Source organism: Leuresthes tenuis, unplaced genomic scaffold, assembly GCF_036924035.1.
Source record: "Leuresthes tenuis unplaced genomic scaffold, fLeuTen1.0.hap1 SCAF_15, whole genome shotgun sequence".
Classification (NCBI taxonomy): domain Eukaryota; kingdom Metazoa; phylum Chordata; class Actinopteri; order Atheriniformes; family Atherinopsidae; genus Leuresthes; species Leuresthes tenuis.
This window is the reverse complement of record NW_027325369.1, coordinates 6,827,113-6,844,298: the sequence shown is the minus strand read 5'-3', so window position 1 is coordinate 6,844,298 and position 17,186 is coordinate 6,827,113. Positions and strand designations below refer to the sequence as shown.

General features: G+C 38.9%; 1 protein-coding gene across 1 annotated transcript in view; it reads right to left on the bottom strand.

Moving 5' to 3' along the window:
• Positions 1–17,186, bottom strand: part of akap6 (A kinase (PRKA) anchor protein 6) — a 281,773-nt gene that overhangs the window by 80,682 nt on the left and 183,905 nt on the right. Inside the window, exon 16 of the mRNA XM_072365052.1 lies at positions 766–912. Coding sequence (XP_072221153.1) covers positions 766–912 — 147 coding nt within the window. The remainder of the gene's footprint in view (positions 1–765; positions 913–17,186) is intronic.

Below are 17,186 nucleotides of genomic sequence, written 5' to 3'. Positions count from 1 at the left end.
CCCAATGCACTTACACAAAATCCCAGTATGCCTTACAGAAAAGAAGAGAGGAGATAGGTAAATAAGTTGGTTAAATTTTATAATTTAGTGAACCATTGTGAGCTTTGTCTGCTATCATTTAATCATTACTTCAACATGATGTGAGCAGGGGTGTTCCTTTAATTTTGGCCAAGGAGGTTTGACAAAGACTAAATGTTATTGTATCAATCATCAGATTTTCTCTGTTAGCTGATGATGTACACACAAACTTTAATATTTTTTGTGCGCAAAACAGTGTTCTGATTCCAAATGTCTCCTTGTCAATGATAGAACACAGTCTGTGGTGGAAAGACTCATTTGTTGCTGATGTTTAATTTCTAAAATGAAATCAGTCTCACTGAGGTTGACACATGTGTCAGTGCACACACATGCACACTTTCAATAACTGTGAGAAAAATGATAAACGTGTCAGACTGTATGTGTTGGTGTGAATATGTGTGAAATTGGCGTTTACTCCTTCATTGCTCCTCTCTGTTTGTGTAACCATCTCAACGCACTCATGTGCCAAACAGTCGACAGAAATGGTTTGTTTCTTCAGAGGAAAAAAGTCACATCATTGCATTTCAACCTCCCGATGAGCCATCACCAGTTGTCAACCCTGCCACAGACCTGGCATTAATCACTATGTTCAGGGAACATAGCTGGCTGGCTGGCTGGCTGGCTCATTCCAATGCGTGCACGCACGCACACAAACAAAACTTGTGTATCTCCATGTGTGTGTGTTACCTCCAGTTGTCTCCATGTGTGTGCTAGATTATGTATTTTGAAGTGGAAGCTTCTGGGTAGTTCAGTGACACTTCTCCTCAGAGATGCAGCTCGGGCTAACAGGCTGGTTTTCTTGCAGTCCATCATCATCAGCTCAGCATGGCTGCTCTGGAGATAGGTGAGAGGAGAGACACATTTCACAAGTCAACAGGTAGAACCCAATATAGAGTATATTATTTTGTAATTGTACAGTTACTTTGATGCCAGAATACTGTGAAAACTTCCTCTAACAATTCTTTAGATGCATGTGACTTTTGTTTCACTTCGACTTTATATATCCATGAAGTTTAGACAACAAATAACTTTTCTGTCTTACATAAACCGGATAGTTGCAGAAGCAGTCAAACAAAAGGAAAAGGGAAGTACAATGACCTACCAACAAACTGAGGCTTTTCACACGAATGAGTGATGAGACTGAAACTGAGCACATGTTATCTTCTAAAACTGTTGAAGCAGTTGACAAAAATTGTCCCACAACATCATTGATATGGAAGTACTTTGGACTCAAACACAAAAACAAATACATTTTTGGTATATTTGTCTCTATAAATGTGTGTGAAATGCATTGTAAATTCAGTGAATCTCTCCTGTTACAGCAGTTGCTCTCTGCAAAGGAGAAACCTTTAAAAGACTACCGAGTACCTTTTTGTTTTGTTATTGTTTGTGACATCTGACAATGAAATGTTTGAGGAAGAAGCAGATATTTTCAGCAGATTTTACTCACTGCCTCACCAGTTTTGACCACTAAAGGCAAAACTTTGTAACACCTTTGCGGCACCAAGGGTTGAGTTGGAATAACAAAAATAAAAAACAAAATATAGGAAAAAAAAGCAATGATACTTGATGGTAGACTGAGGAGTCATTTATAGAAGCATTCTCAAAAAATGCTCTATTTTCTACCACCAAAATATTTTCCACATGCACACATACATGCACACACACACATATAAAATATCTGTGACACAAGGCTGCGTTTTCATATTGATTTATTTCTATTTGGAAGAGGGTTTTATTTATCTAACAAATGTAGCAAATATTCTGACATGTGCAGCTTCTTTGATTTTATCCTCATAGTGAAATTTTGGGTTAGTATCAAGCTAGCTAAGTTGCCAATGAACATGAGAGCAGACATATCTTAACTAAAATGAATGGCAAATGAAATAAAGTAAAAATCTTAACACAGGGGAACTGAAGTCTGGAACTGAAGTTTGAAAGCAGATCAATGCATGGAAATGAAGATTAGGGCCATTTCAAAATAGGCGCTCTGATTAATCAGTCTCAGTTTTGTACTTTTGAAACTTTCAACTCTTGTGTAACGAACTGATATACACAATTTATGTATAAAGAGAAGACCACAGTTCTCTATCAACTAAGCCTCATCAGTAATGGTACCACATCCATTTTATTTTAGTTCACACATTCTGTTCTTGTTTTTAATCTTTTCACTCCATATGTTTGCGTTTTGTTTTCACATGTTCATGTCTCTTTTCCCATAATTTGAATTAACATTATAAAGAAAAAAGTCTGCCTTTACCTCTACAACAATTTTACTTAATTTTCATGTCTTCCATTCTTTCTCTTTTCTGTTCATGCAAGTGATGTGTGCGGTGATCACTGGTGTTACATTAATTGGTATTGTTAATCTATTTCCCCTGCTTTTCTTCACTTTATGGTCATTCTAAATATTGTTTTCATCATTGCCATTTAATTTAATTTAATTCAATTTTTGGAAAGAATTTCTTCAATATGGCTGAATTATGTCAACCCTGTCTTTTGCCTTTTCACAGTGTCCACTCTCTATTGGAATTCATCTTCCCTTTCTAGTTGTATTACTCCTGTCCCTTAATTTTCCAATTATTTACTTGTTTGTTGAGCACATTCTGCTTTTAACATGTTCTCTTCTCCCTTTTATTTATAGATTTTCTCCTTTATTAATGCCTTTTTGTACCCTTGTCTCATGCTGAAGAAAATTCTTCATCTTTATTCTTTACTGTGAAGCTTCACTCTCCTCCACTTGTACTTGCCTAATTCATCTATTTTTTCACTTTCTATCCATCCCCTCGCTTTAACTCTCCTGTGATGCTTCTATCTTTGCTTCAATCTTTTTTTTACTTAATTTCCCATCTCTTTTCTCTTTTCATTTTCTGCATCGATAGCTACTTGATTCTACTTTTCCCTTGTCGTTTTTCATTAAGATCTGTCCCTATTTGAATATTTAAATCTCTCTTCGACTCTGTGTGTGGGGGTTGTGTATATATGCATGCATGTGTTTTTGCTGCACTGTCATCAAATAGGCGGCAGCCATTTTTCAACGTCAAAGATTCTGATGGAGATCCCATCGCTCTGTACTTCATGGCTATCCATCCCCTTCACTTAACTAATAGCCACAGCGTGAAAAACATGGAATCAAAATCAAAATAAATGAGTGTAAGGTAAATATGTCAGCAGTCGCATTCTTCTAACAGTCAGGAAATTATACAATTTACTCACTGATGGCAAATATTGATTTAAAAGGAGACATGGAACTAGTGGGGAGAAAGATGAAGGGTGTTGTTTTGTTGTTGTTGTTTCTGTGAAGGATGTCACTGATCCAAAGTCAAAGAAAAGAGGGAGAGGGGGAGAGTCCAAGATAGACGCGTTGATTAAAATGCATGAGATCCTAAGTTTGAGATAAGTGCTGAGAGAGGGATCTTGGAGAAATGGGGCAGTGGAAGGAGGGGGATGTATGGATGGCTAGTTGTGATATATGCATGCCTCCAGTTAATCTCCATGCAAGGATGGACTAAGAAGCACAGGCCTGAGGATAGAGAGACACAAAAATGGAAGTGGAAAGAACAAAAATAAATACATGAGAGAAATCAAGAAAACTAAAACGGCTCATTGATTGCAATCCCTTTAGAGGGGCTGAAGAAAAAGCAGCCCAACAGCTGACAGGGGCTTGAAGGTGAGTGAGAAAGAGGAAAATAAAGGCATTATGTCATAAAAATAAGTGAAAATACGAGTTACACAAAAAGTCACTGGCAAAATGCCCACCCACCTCAAGCCCCAAGTAAGTGACCAGTAAAAGTCTAGCCAATTTATATTTTTTCTTGTTGTCTACAGCTAAGAATAATTTTAAGGGTAGTTTGACATGTTATACATCATAAACTCCATACATACTCTATACATTGAAAACATGCTGGCAAATATTGGGAATGATGGCTGCTGAGGAAAGTTCAGCTGCTCAAGAATGTCCACAGATGGAAGGGAAGAACAAACTGGTAATAGCCAATGCTACCAGGTGACATGACAGTAATTGGCCGCGTTTCCCAGATTCGCTAAAAAGCTCTTAGAGCTTCTTAGCGAATCTGGGAAACGCGGCCATTGTCACACCTATATGTCAAGTTGAGTTTGTTTTGTGACTTCCTGTTTTATTTTGAAAATGAACTCTCCTCTCATTTCAGATTCCTTGCCCTTCCTCATGTGTCACTAGTCTGATTGTCTTCCCCGATTCCTGATTGTGTCCACCTGTTCCCCACATCCCTCCATGTGTACTTATTGGCCTTTTGCCGTATAGTATTTAATAGCTCTTTGAGTTAAATCAGAACTTTTCGAGTTTTGATTGTTATTTTCTGATTTCCTCGTGAAGAGAGATTTTTGGTTGGCCTTTTGCCGTTTTGTTTTTCCATAGCGCCTTTAGTATAGTTAGAGCCTTTTCCGCTGTTTGTTCCCTGGAATTTCCCTGTTTTGGTTCAAGAATAAAAGTTTGTCGGCTGATACCTGTACTCTGCGTCCGAGTTCTCTCCGTAAGTTCCCTTTGTGACAGTAATAGCTGGTAGCTACAACTGGTGCAGTCACTAGCTTCCCAATTCACTGTGATAATCATTAACTTTATCATGTTACTTAAAACCTGAAAAAGAGGAAAATGCATGGAACGTGGAAACACATCCCTGCGGAACTTAAAAACTTAATTGCGTCTAGTAAGGTGGTTTCAAAAAGAGAAACAGCTGCCACAGTGATGCACAATATCTAAATTACATCATAACTGCAATGTTTATAAAAGTATCAGGCTCCCACGCGAGAAGGCACAGTCTGCATCATATAATGGGAGAGAGTGCTGAAGGTAAAGCCCAACTGAATGTGGTGCTATATGGGGCTCATCCACAAGTGATCCTTTTGTTCTTTGAGATCAAACTATTGTCAAACTTGGAAAAAAAAAAAAATTAAATAAATCAACTGATAAATACAGATACTCAAGTGGTATCTGTGGAGGTAAAATACATTTTGGTAAATACAGTAACAACAATTTGACATATTACAATTCAGTTTCTAATTTCTTCAAAGGTTTCTTAGAAAAGAATGCTGAGCGCACAACCTGCTTTACTTTATTAGGTATAAATTTATGTTATCCCTGGAGAACATAGTTTTTGTATTTTGTTTGCCAAAGAGAAAGAAGAGTGGTGATATGAATAACTAAAATCCTTTATCTTCAGTTTAGTTTTCTCATTTAGGTCATTTTTTTGTCCAGCATCTTGCTCGGTTCTAGAAAAGAAGAGGAGTATTCTAAAACCAGCTTGAAGTAGACATACAAAAAACATGTTTTTATGTAAACAGGATAGCATAAGTAGCATATTTACCTCCTGGGCAATCTTGAGATTGATAAATTAAATAAGAAAGAAAAGTTTGCAGATGACAAACCTTAAGCATTAGTGGAGGAATGCAACAAATATAGGACGTGGAATGAGGTTAGCGACACATTTCAAATAGAGTACATTAGATAAATGACTCAAATGCAGGACTACAACTCATGAGACTGACATATCCTTTCGTGAGAACATTTACACTTTGGGATTTGGGATTTGAACCAGGCTTTTCAGTGTTAAAGCCAATGAGAAAGGCCTAAGAACAAACATCATCTGAAATGTTGTGCGCTGTCTGCAATCCTGAACTGCAAAAAAAAATGCGATTTCAAATTACCAACCTGTATCACACAGGCGTTCTTTTTATTTTTCAAATATTAATAAATTGAATTAACCACTTCCATTGAAGAGAACCACAAAGCCATGCCTCATAAACTAAACATGTCAAGAAAAATTGTAAAATGGTCATGAAAAATAGGTTGCAATTTGGTTGTTGTGTGCTTGTCATCTGTGCTTGTTGTTGCGTGCTTGTCAAATATGAGAGGCCGTTTAGGAAATAATTCATATTTTTCTCTCACATGTTACATCATACTCTCTTACAAACACTACTATAGGCATGCACACATACTATCATACTCTCTCACACTTACTATCATACTCTCTCACAAACACTACTATAGTCACCCTCTATACTTAAGCACAAACAAACAAGGGATCATCAGACCTGGAGCAACAGGTGTATCAGGGTAGAGCGGATCCTCTCAAGCTAACCTTAATGACAACCAAGCAAATCAACCTCGATTTAAAGACATTCCTACTTTGGCAGATGGGCTTCCAGCAGGTCAAGGAGGAGATAAGGTAATTTCATAAAGTGGACTAGTTGAGCCTTATGGACTGCTTAATAATATTAAGCATTGTGAGAGAGTATGATAGTATGTGTGCGTAACTATAGTAGTAAGTGTGCGGGACTATACTAGTGTTTGTGAGAGAGTATGATAGTAAGTGTGCGTAATTATAGTAGTAAGTGTGAGTGACTATAGTAGCGTTTGTGAGAGAGTATGATGTAACATGTGAGAGCAAATATGAATTATTTCCTAAACGGCCTCTCACAGTCCCCACCCAGATTATGTTCAGAATCTGGCTCAATGTCTGCATCTCCATCCCTCTGTTCTTAAACTGAAACCCAAAGCACACCGCAGTGGAGAAGAGCTCATTCAGTCTGAGTTGGGATGTTATGTTTGCAGTTTGGCAACGACTGAGCTGATGATGTCACAGACATCATATGATTGCCATTGGATCGGATTAATGACTAAACTACAATAAGACTGAGTTATTCAGTTCATGTAGATACCTTAATCTGACAAAAAAAACGGATCGGGTTACTCGTGATCGTATTAAGACCCTGAGATAACTCGATCCAAATGTACACTGAACGTGCATGTAGACGGCAGTGGATCGGATCGAGTGTTCTGCACATGCACTATATTTTTTCCCGGGAAGTCGAAGGAGACGATATTACTGTTGTTGTTGCTGCAGTCGTAAAAAGAAATAAACAATGTGATGGAGAATGCGCCGTTGTGCATCGCGTTTGTGCCATAACCAGCTCATCACAAACGAAATGTAGAGGGACGTAGTTTCATCTTGCTTTTGGTTCGCCATCTTTCTCGAATGCCTGAGTTTTGTTGTTGTTGGTGGTGAAGACGTCAACCGGAAGTGGCTCTATTAGCGATAGTTGAAATGGGTACAGCGCCACCTAACGTACTGGGGTATGACATGCTTTGTGCCAGTGATTCAATTCATTCACCGCCATATATCCAAGGCTCAGATAAGGAGTACAACCCAACTATAACTATAATCGAGTTAATCTCATCATGTAGATCCACTGACTGGCACCAAGTAAGATATATATATATACACCACTACTAGGCCTGGGACGATAACAAATTTTGCTGGACGACACATTGTCCCACAAATTATTGCTGATAAACGATATTATTGTCCACATGATAATATATCATAATAATGCATACCCTTTCAAATACAACTTTTATTTCTGTGTTTTTTCTTTTTACCATTGTAATTTCAAGAACGTTTAAATATCTTAAATAAATAAGGGCTGGGCATGCAAGTTTTTTGTGTTGCCTTTTTTTGTTGCCACCACTTTTGAACAAATTTGGCATACTGGCATGTCCGTGTTGATGGACTTCATTCGGTTTGAAGCCGAAATATTCCCACACCAGGGCTGTGGCATTTGGCTTTGCAATCTTTTTTTTTGCTCGTGTTGCTCTGCAAGAGGCTCACTTATTGCACTTTGTGTTTGTAGCCAATGCTAGCGGCCCAGCCTCCCCCACAGAGACAAAGAGACTGGATGACTGACAAGAGGGTTCACTACGTTAATTCCACTATGGAACAAACGCGCCCAGGTGATGAGACCGAGCACAGAGTGAACCATCTTGTCATCCAGCCTGCTTGGAGGCGAGAGACGAGGAAAACAAATACGCATGCACATGGCAATATATCGAGGCCGGCAAAATTATTGAGTTCATTGTAATTTATCGTGCGATTAATTGATTATCGGCCCAGGCCTAACCACAACCAGATAAACACAGGTGAACTCCCTCTGTAAATAATATAGATGTAAAATTAGAGCTCGCAGTTCGGTGTTCTGGGTACAGATCCTCTCCTTCACATTGATATGTCCAGAATTACACCATCTGTTGTTAACATGCACTGCGATACCTCCATCTACACTTCTGCTGCTGCTCCCGATGTCTCTTTAGGCTTGTGTCACCTTGAAGCCAGGTAGAGAAACACACTGAAACACATAACACTGCATTTTTAATTCAAATTTCTTTTTTTTTTTTTGTGATCTTCTGAGTGCTCCAACTTTATTTGCTAGCAATCTGACATTCGCCAACAGTATCGAGAGAAGAAGTAGTCTGAAGATCCTTCACCTGTTTCTCTGACTCCTGCTCGTCATCCATAATGTTTACTCTTCAATTTGTGGAGGATTTTGAGTCTTTTTCCGGCTTTAGTTGACATTTGGAAAGCTCAATTAGCTGCTCCCGTGTGTAAACAAGTTGAGATGGTATCTCATCATAACAGATGTTGACGTGTCAAAATTGACAAGGAATATTCACTCAAGCAGCACAGCTTCTAAATCAGCACGGAAAATATCGAAACAAAATCCCAGATTTGTGGAAAAAATGGCTGAGATTAATCACAAAAATACAAAAATATGCACAATACTAGCGCTGGGTATCGCTACTGATTTCCTAAATTGATTCAATTCAAATTAAGAGGGTTGCGATTTGATTCAATATCAATTAAAGTAATTCAGTTTCAGCGCAAATTTGGTTCGGCTATAATAGAGGTTTTCACAATAATAATTGCAAAAAATAAATGAATAAATGAAATACCCTTTTGGTCAGGTACATTATTAAAACTTTTGCTTTGCTTTTGTCAAGCTACACAACTTCCTTCAGGCACAACGGTGCTCCTGTCATGCTGACTGTCTCCTCACAGACAGTACAGGTTCTTCCATACTTCATGCATGAATCTCGTTGTGAAAATCTCATGTGAAATTACGCTTGTGTGTTTGCGCAAAGAGATTCTGAACACAGATGATGCCAAATGGCATATATTGAAAAGAAAACTATTCAAGGAATTTATTAATTGATATTGGATTTTTCAAATTAAAATGTATTCAAATGAGAAAGTATGTGGGATAATTGATTTACACAACAGATAAGAGGGAAATATGGAGGAGTAAGAACAGAGAAAGGATGAGGCTCAGAACAGGCTAGTGGAGGGAGAAAAATCAACAAGCAATCATAAGTTTAATTTAAGTCTCCATATTAATGAAAACAGAGTTGAAATGTCAGCAAAAATGCAGTCATACATGAATAAGATCTAATGCATTTTGAACATTACTTTTTTTTCTTTTTTTTCCCTCTACTTGCAGAATCATCTTATCCACTAAATGAGGAGAGTTTGTCAAAGGCTATGTAACAGAACAATTTTGTAAGTTTTTGTAAGTTTCATAGCAGCGATAGGGATGCATCTCCATCCTCCTCCTCATCATTTCTTTTTTTCCTGTCCTTGTCTCCATCTGAATTGTTTCCACACTTGTCGTTATCTGTTTATTTATGTCCCTTTTTACTTTGATGTCCTTTCTTATAATTCCTTAATTTAACCAGAAGATATATTATCTTGTTACTTGTTTCTTTCTATTTAATTTTTACTTATTTATTCATTATATATTAATTAATTTAGAATTCATATAAAACATGAATAGAAGTAGTCTAAAATACAATTGTATTTTTTTGCTCATCCTGTAGTTTAAAGAGCTACAAAAATGTCTGTTTGTTCATAAATTTGTTTTCAAGTAATGTTGTCAGGTTCAGAGGACCCACCATATTATTTGTTTTTTAAAATCAAAATAACCACAACACTTCATGTACAAAGCAATAAAGTCAGTATATGGATAATACTTGCCTCATTTAGATTATGTTTCTGAATAATTGTGCTATCCATTTTGTGACAAAATATTGGGGGAAAAAAGGTAATATCAGGATATGGGTGAATTTTTAATTTATTTTGAACAAATTTAAATTTATCAGTCTAAAAGCATCAACCCCAACTGAACAGACACACTATCCATATCGCTCTATAAAAACACATCACCTCCTTTGAACACATATTGTATTCATGCTACCCTTACTGCATGACTGTTGCATATTTACTTAATCTACTTGATGTATGTATATTGTTTGTTTTGGTCTATCTTTGGTCCACAAACCTCACAGTCATTCTTTTAGTTGCTACTCATCACAGCCTGGAATAATGAAGATCAGGATTTTTTTTCAACATACTTTAATTTTCATTCCATTTACTTCTCATTAACTCCAGATTCTGCAGTTGGCTGTTATTTTGTGGGTTGGGTTCAAAGGGCACCATCATCCTCCTCCGAAACTCCTCTTCATATTGGCTGCAGAAGCGAAAAGAGATTTGAGGCCACACCAATGCGTTCCCCAGCTCTTTGAGAAAGAATAATTTCCACTGTAACTTTTCTGTGTTCCATGCTCTCCAGAAGAAAAAAATCAATATATGCTGAGATGTCCAAAATGCTGGTCAGTTAATGCAGCTGTAGCCAGCCACATGCTTGTCCATAATGTCCTGGTCCTGGCTACAAACTCCATCCATCCATTTTCTATACCCGCTTAATCCGTCGGTCGGGTCGCAGGGGGGCTGGAACCTATCCCAGCTGTCATCGGGCGAGAGGCGGGGTTCACCCTGGGCAGGTTGCCAGTCCATCACAGGGCCACACAGAGAGAAACAAGACAAACAACCACACACACACTCACATTCACTCCTAAGGACTATTTTAGAGTCACCAATTAACCTAACATGCATGTTTTTGTACGGTGAGAGGAAGCTGGAGAACCCGGAGAGAACCCAAGCATACACAGGGAGAATATGCAAACTTGGCTACAAACTCTCCACGACATTTTGCCTTGTGTTTTAGCGCATAGGACACCAAGGTTGTGTCAGCTGTGAATACAAAGGGTTGATGGGCCTGTTCTTTGTAGTCAGCAGCTGAGTTGGAAGTTCAGTTTTGTTTTTTTTGTTCTGTCGCTACCTTTGTCATTTACCTGTTAGAAGCTCCTGTCCCAACTTGCGATAAGTGAAAAAGTTTAGGTGGTTTTGTGTCTACTGAGTCTCAGTGTCATGACCAGGACTCCTTGTGTACACCTGCAAGTTCTATGCATATGATGAGGCAGCATCACAGACAGCTCAGATCTTTTTTCTGTATTTTGCAGGTTTATGCATGAAGGGGAAGCAGCTCCTAAATGCTTGTCTCTCCATGGAGCTAGCAAAGCAGATAACCTTGTTAATAATGTAAAAGAAAAGTTATTTCCCAGTTTCTGAATTCTACAGGGATTCAATATCATCCAGGATGAAAAGTTCAAAAGAAGCCTCTGTGTCCTGCATGAGTCAGTGCCATCTGTTTACATCCTGGCCTCATCCTTATCACATTGGAAGCCCTGTAGGGTGGCTTTCTTTCGGTAAAAAGACCATTCAATTTCACAATTTTTTTACATCCACGTTTCTTCCCTTGCTGGCTGTCGATGGGCTGTCCGGACCGGTTGGTCCTGTGGCTGATCCTGCGATTGGTAGCTGATGAGCTGATGCTCTGACTGGCTGCTGACAAGCTGGCCCTGTGGCTGGCAGCTGATGAGTTAGTACTGTGGCTGGCTGCTGAGATGGCCCTGAGGTTGGCTGCTGATAGGCAGGGTAAAGAGTGAAGTAATTGAAAATCTTATCTTGTATGGTCTTCACAGAAAATGAGCCAAGTCAAAGGAGTATGAGGTTTAAATGATAATAAATCTTAATTTCCTTTTTTCTCATAAATATTGAAAATGGGTCCCACAGACTTGAAGGGTTAAGGAAGATTTAGATCAGATTTATTGTCATGTACAGGGAAATACATAAAATTCCTCCTCCACTTTTAACCCATTGTGGTTGGCACCTGTTGAACACACGTATGTGCACAAGGCTCACACACTCATAGAGACATACACATAGATGTCATACTCTGGAACGGTGGGTAGTCATTCACAGCGCTCATGATGGGAGGGTGCCTTGGTCAAGGGCACATCAGCCGTGGCAAGGAGGTGGACTGACACCCCTCCAGCTGTCAGTTTCACCAATCTTTGAGTGGTGAGAGTGGGAATCGAACTACCAGTTATTGGACAACCCACTCTTAACCCTGAGCCATGGCCATCCTACCAGCAGCCATTAAAAGCTCAGCATATATTGAACACATCCTGTGTACAATGTACGCTTATGCTAGAGGATACAACTTTGCAGTATCTATAAGCTATTCATTAAGGAAAACCAAAAGGAAAAATAAATAAACACATTTACAAAGATAATCATCATCTAGAATTATACATCATATGGATTGTTTTGTAAGTTACTGCTCTTATAAAGCTTTTAAGCTGCATGCATAAAAATATAAAGTTAATGTCACATTTACATATATTGAGCTTGTTTTGTATGCTAAACATACAAAAACATTGTTCCAATTTAACTTTCCCACAGAGGTTCAAATGGAACAAAACACGAATATGGATAAAGACCACTGCATTAACTGAAAAATGTTTTTTTTTTTTTTTTTTTATATATGTTTTATGAGGAAGGAAATGTAAAAAATGCACAAGGTAATCCCCCCCCCCCTCTTTTTTTCTTTTCACCAAAATTAGTACATACCAAATTATCTCTGATAAAAACTGGAATTCTATCAAATGTCTTTTTATTAAGGCAAGAGGTGCGCCTGACACCAACAAATTAAAGTCGGCCTCTAATATTAAGGATAAAGATGGGGATGGGGAGGATGGAGGTGTGGAAAGATGAAATGCGTAATTGTCATTACTATATCCATGTTTAAGACAAAAAAGGTAATTTTTACTAATTTTATTCACTCGATGAAGTAATCATTCTGTCTTTAACATTTTGTTGTACTGAATTAAGCATTTGTCAGAGTGACATATTATGGTACATAGTGGCTCTGTTTGATTGATTAATTCTGGACCTCTCTGGATAAATCTATCCACTGTTGCAAGTCTTTCATAAGAAAAGCCCTGCTAAGAACTGGCGCATTTCCAAATTAGAAGGAATATTAATTGGACATGGTGCAGAAAGTGTTACGTTGTAGTAACAGCTAGTGTGAAGCTAGTGTTTTTCCCTTTTTGTTTCTTTGCTCTTTTTCCTGTTCACTTCTTCCTATGTACAACTTTCTGGCACCCAGTGTGGCAGCCTTGCTTTAAAATCAACCATAAATAAAATAAACATTTTCAACTTACGCAAGGCAAATTCTGGAGGGGGTGAAAAAGGGTGGCCTAGTTTTGCAAATTTTTCAGAGATTACCAGGATTATTATTGGAATAAACTGACTCCCGATTGACTGGTATGTGAATGCTTTTATCCAAAGCGACTTACACTCATATTCCAGGTAGGCAGATAGGGTAAGGGGTTCTTGCCTAAGGAGTAGGCATGAAAGGAGTAGTACTTTTCATGCAGGAGTGTCAGGATTTGAATCCAGGTCACCCACTTGAAAGGTGGCAAACTTACCACTACTCTACCCAATCCAGAAAAAAAGGCATTTTAGAACTGCTAAAAACAATGAGAATTTGTATAAAAGCTTGGCCCAAATAAAGGCTTGTTCCTTACAGAGGAGACCAAAAATGTGGGTACTCCTGCTAAATCTGGCTGACTGACTCCTTTCACACAGTCAGAAACCAGGTAGTTAACATCACTACGTTTTTACATTGTCTGTTCCAGGCGGGTTAATACAACTTAGTTTCTCATAAGTGTCCTGTTTGTTAATGATAAAAAATGTTGTTGGCTGTAGCTCAGGAGGAAGATCAGCTGTCTGCCAGTTATAGGGACATGTCAAATTGTACTTGGACAAGACACTGAACCCCACATGGCATCTGTCAGTGTGTAAAGTGTGAGATAGAGGAAAAAAAGCACCGTGTGCCTGTAACACTGTGTAAACTAAGATGTGGTGTATGTGAATGGCTGATTGTGGCTTGTAGTGTAAAGGTGCTTTGAGTGGTCAACTAGAGTAGAAAAGTGCAATTGAAGTACAGTCTATTTATAAAAGCTGTAAGAGTTGAAGCTGACGTGCTGCTCATGCATCTCTGAGCTAGTAATGGGGATAGTGAAAGAGCCAAAATGGCATGTGTTAGGGAGGTACCAAATGTAGCAGAGCACTCTTACCAACAACTGAAGCCGGACTGAGTCACCCCTGTTTTCTCAGTATAAATGATTAAAGGGTGATTAGAGAGTACAGTAACAGCAACAGTTTAACAAGAAGAACAATATGGTACAATCACTGTATGAAAAGGTTTAAAGGTGTTTTATTCATTCATTGAGCTACCCTGACCTCCTATGAGGCTTGGCTTTGTCTATATTTTGATAATTGTCACTCTTATGGCCACTAAAAGTGTAGTTGTCAGATACAAGGATAATCATTCTTTAAGCTTGTTGGTAATTATATCACAGCCTTCTCCCATTTCACCGATCCTCATGTCTTCAACCTTTTCCACTTTTTCTTACTAAACAACATATAAGAGAATGCAGGAAAAGGTGAGAGAAAAGGGGGAAAACACTGTAATGCTTCCTAAAGTGTGTGTGTTTTTTGTGTGTGCCTCAGCGTCTCCAGCTGAGATGGATTTTCTGCAAGCTTTGAAAGAGCAGGAAGTGGCTCTGTGATACCCCATTTATACTGCCAGACACTTCAGCCTGTGTGCAAGAGTATGTGTGTGGGTGTGTGTGTGTGAAAGAGAGAGAGACCAAGAGCAAAGCCACATAAAATACACTTGAGTGACATCACCCTCCACGAACTGGTTTTAGTTTACAATAACCGCAACAATACTTACAACTTCTTAAACAAACTAATTTTCAAAAAATAATATTCAAAATATTTTTCCAAACAAATGCCAGGGATGCCTTATGTTAAAACACGGGAGGTAAAATGTGATTATTTACTTTTCATTTTGATATTTTGAAAATATAAAATGATCAGAAAAAGACTTTAAAACTGTAACACTGAATTTAATACAAACTTAAGCTGTGCTTTTCATGTTGCTGACAGTTTCATAAATTTGAATGCAATTTGAAAAATATGGCAAAAAAAAAAAGAAGCTAATGCTGATACTTTGGTAAGTCAGTCCCATAATTTTGTTGACAGTTTCCAACACTTTGCAATATAAACCATATTAATCGATTCATATGCATATTTATAAAGCTTTTTTTCATATACAATGGACTGAGTGCTACCATATACATATACTCAATCTCATATTTATGAATTCATTAGGGGTAATACGTAGCTCAGTATCATGTCTGAGGATACTTAACATGTCTACGGGGACAGCTAGGAATCAAGCCACCAACTTTCCAATTAATATTAATAATAATAATAATAATGATAATAATAATAATAAATTTTATTTGTATTGCACTTTATATTTAAAAATCTCAAAGTGCTAACAATCTCAAAGTGGTACATAAAAGATATTTTAGCAGTAAGCTTTCTTAAAAAGGTGAGTTTTTAGGTCACATTTAAAAGCCTCAGCAGTCTGTGGGACCCTCAGATGATCAAGGAAGGTGTACCACAGCATCAGAGCTGCAGAGGAAAAGGCCTGATCGCCCATAGTGCGGAACTTGGTTCTGGGGATTTGGAGGGTGTTTTTAGTTGCATAACGGAGGGTGCAACGGAGGGTGCATGACGAGGTCTGGAGGGTGAGTAGTTATTTTAGGTATTGGGGGGCATGTCCGTAAATACACTGATGAGTGAGGAGGGAGAGCTTGTACTCAATTCTGAGTGGGATGGGGAGCCAGTGTAATGATTTCAGAACGGGGGTGATGTAGTCGTATTTGCGGACACCTAACAGGCTCCTGGCAGCGCTGTTTTGAATATGTTGCAGTCTCTGGATGTTCTTGTTAGAGATTCCGATGAGGAGAGCATTACAGTAATCCAGCCGAGAGGAGACAAAGGCATGGACAAGCTTCTCTGCATCTGTCAGGGTGAGTGCTGGACGGAGTTTGGCGATGTTCCTGAGGTGATAGAAAGCTGTCTTGCAAAGGTGTTTGATGTCCGTGTCACAAGTGAGTTGGGGGTCCGTTTTAACACCTAGATTGGTGACAGATGTGGAAATAGGGATGTTTTGACCAGAGAAGGTGATACAGGTGATGGTGGAAGAGCGGCGCTGATGTGGTGTGCCAACTAGGATGGCTTCTGTTTTTGAGCTGTCAGCACTCAGCCCTGAGGGACACTGACAGGTGACGTTGTGGGTGTATGATTTTGCTTTGCCCAGGGTAAAGTATTCCATTCTGTTGGTCAGATATGAGGTGAACCAGTTATGTATGTTATCAGAGAGTCCAAAGGTGTATTTCAGACAGTGAAGGAGTATGTTGTGGTCAACTGTGTCAAAAGCAGCTGTTAGATCCAGGAGGATGAGTAGAGATGGGGAACCAGTATCTCAAAATCTGGTTTTGTATTTTTGATTATATGCTCCACTTCCTCCTGTGTGACATCAGAGAAGGAGAAAAGAGGCTGGACAATCTCAGATGGTACGTCGGTGGTTGTGAGAGGCAGGACAGCAGTGGCAGAGAGGTGTGAGTGGATGTTATCAACTTTTTGTCGGAAAAAAGTGATGTGCATATTGCACCTATCCTCAGTGGCCTCAGGATGGAGAAGTGAAGGTGGTTTGAGAAGATGATTTACAGTAGAGGAAAGTTGTTTGGAGTTACCGGGGCTGTTGTTGATGACGGTGGAATAAAACCTGGACTGTACATCCCTCAGAGCTTCTGCATAGGCCTTCCTGTGCCCTCTATATGCCTGTTTGTGAACAGCCAGTCCAGAGGCCTTGAGCCACCGCTCGATGACACGACCAGCAGTCTTCATCTTACGCAGCTCGCAGGTGTACTAGGGTGCTGAGCGTGTGAAGGAGACTGACCTGGATGGTATGGGGGCGTGAAGGTCCAGAAGACTGCTCAGGGACTGGTTGTAAGTATCCACTAAGTCAGAGCCAGAGGAGAGAAGTTGAAGGTCCAGAGCCTGGGCATCCATGTTAATGTTTTTCTGATTTCTGAAATGGATCTGCTATGTGGGTTTGGTGTGGGGAGAAGGGAAGGGCCACTCCATTGATATTACTCTGTGATCAGACACACCAAGATCGTAAACCCTATA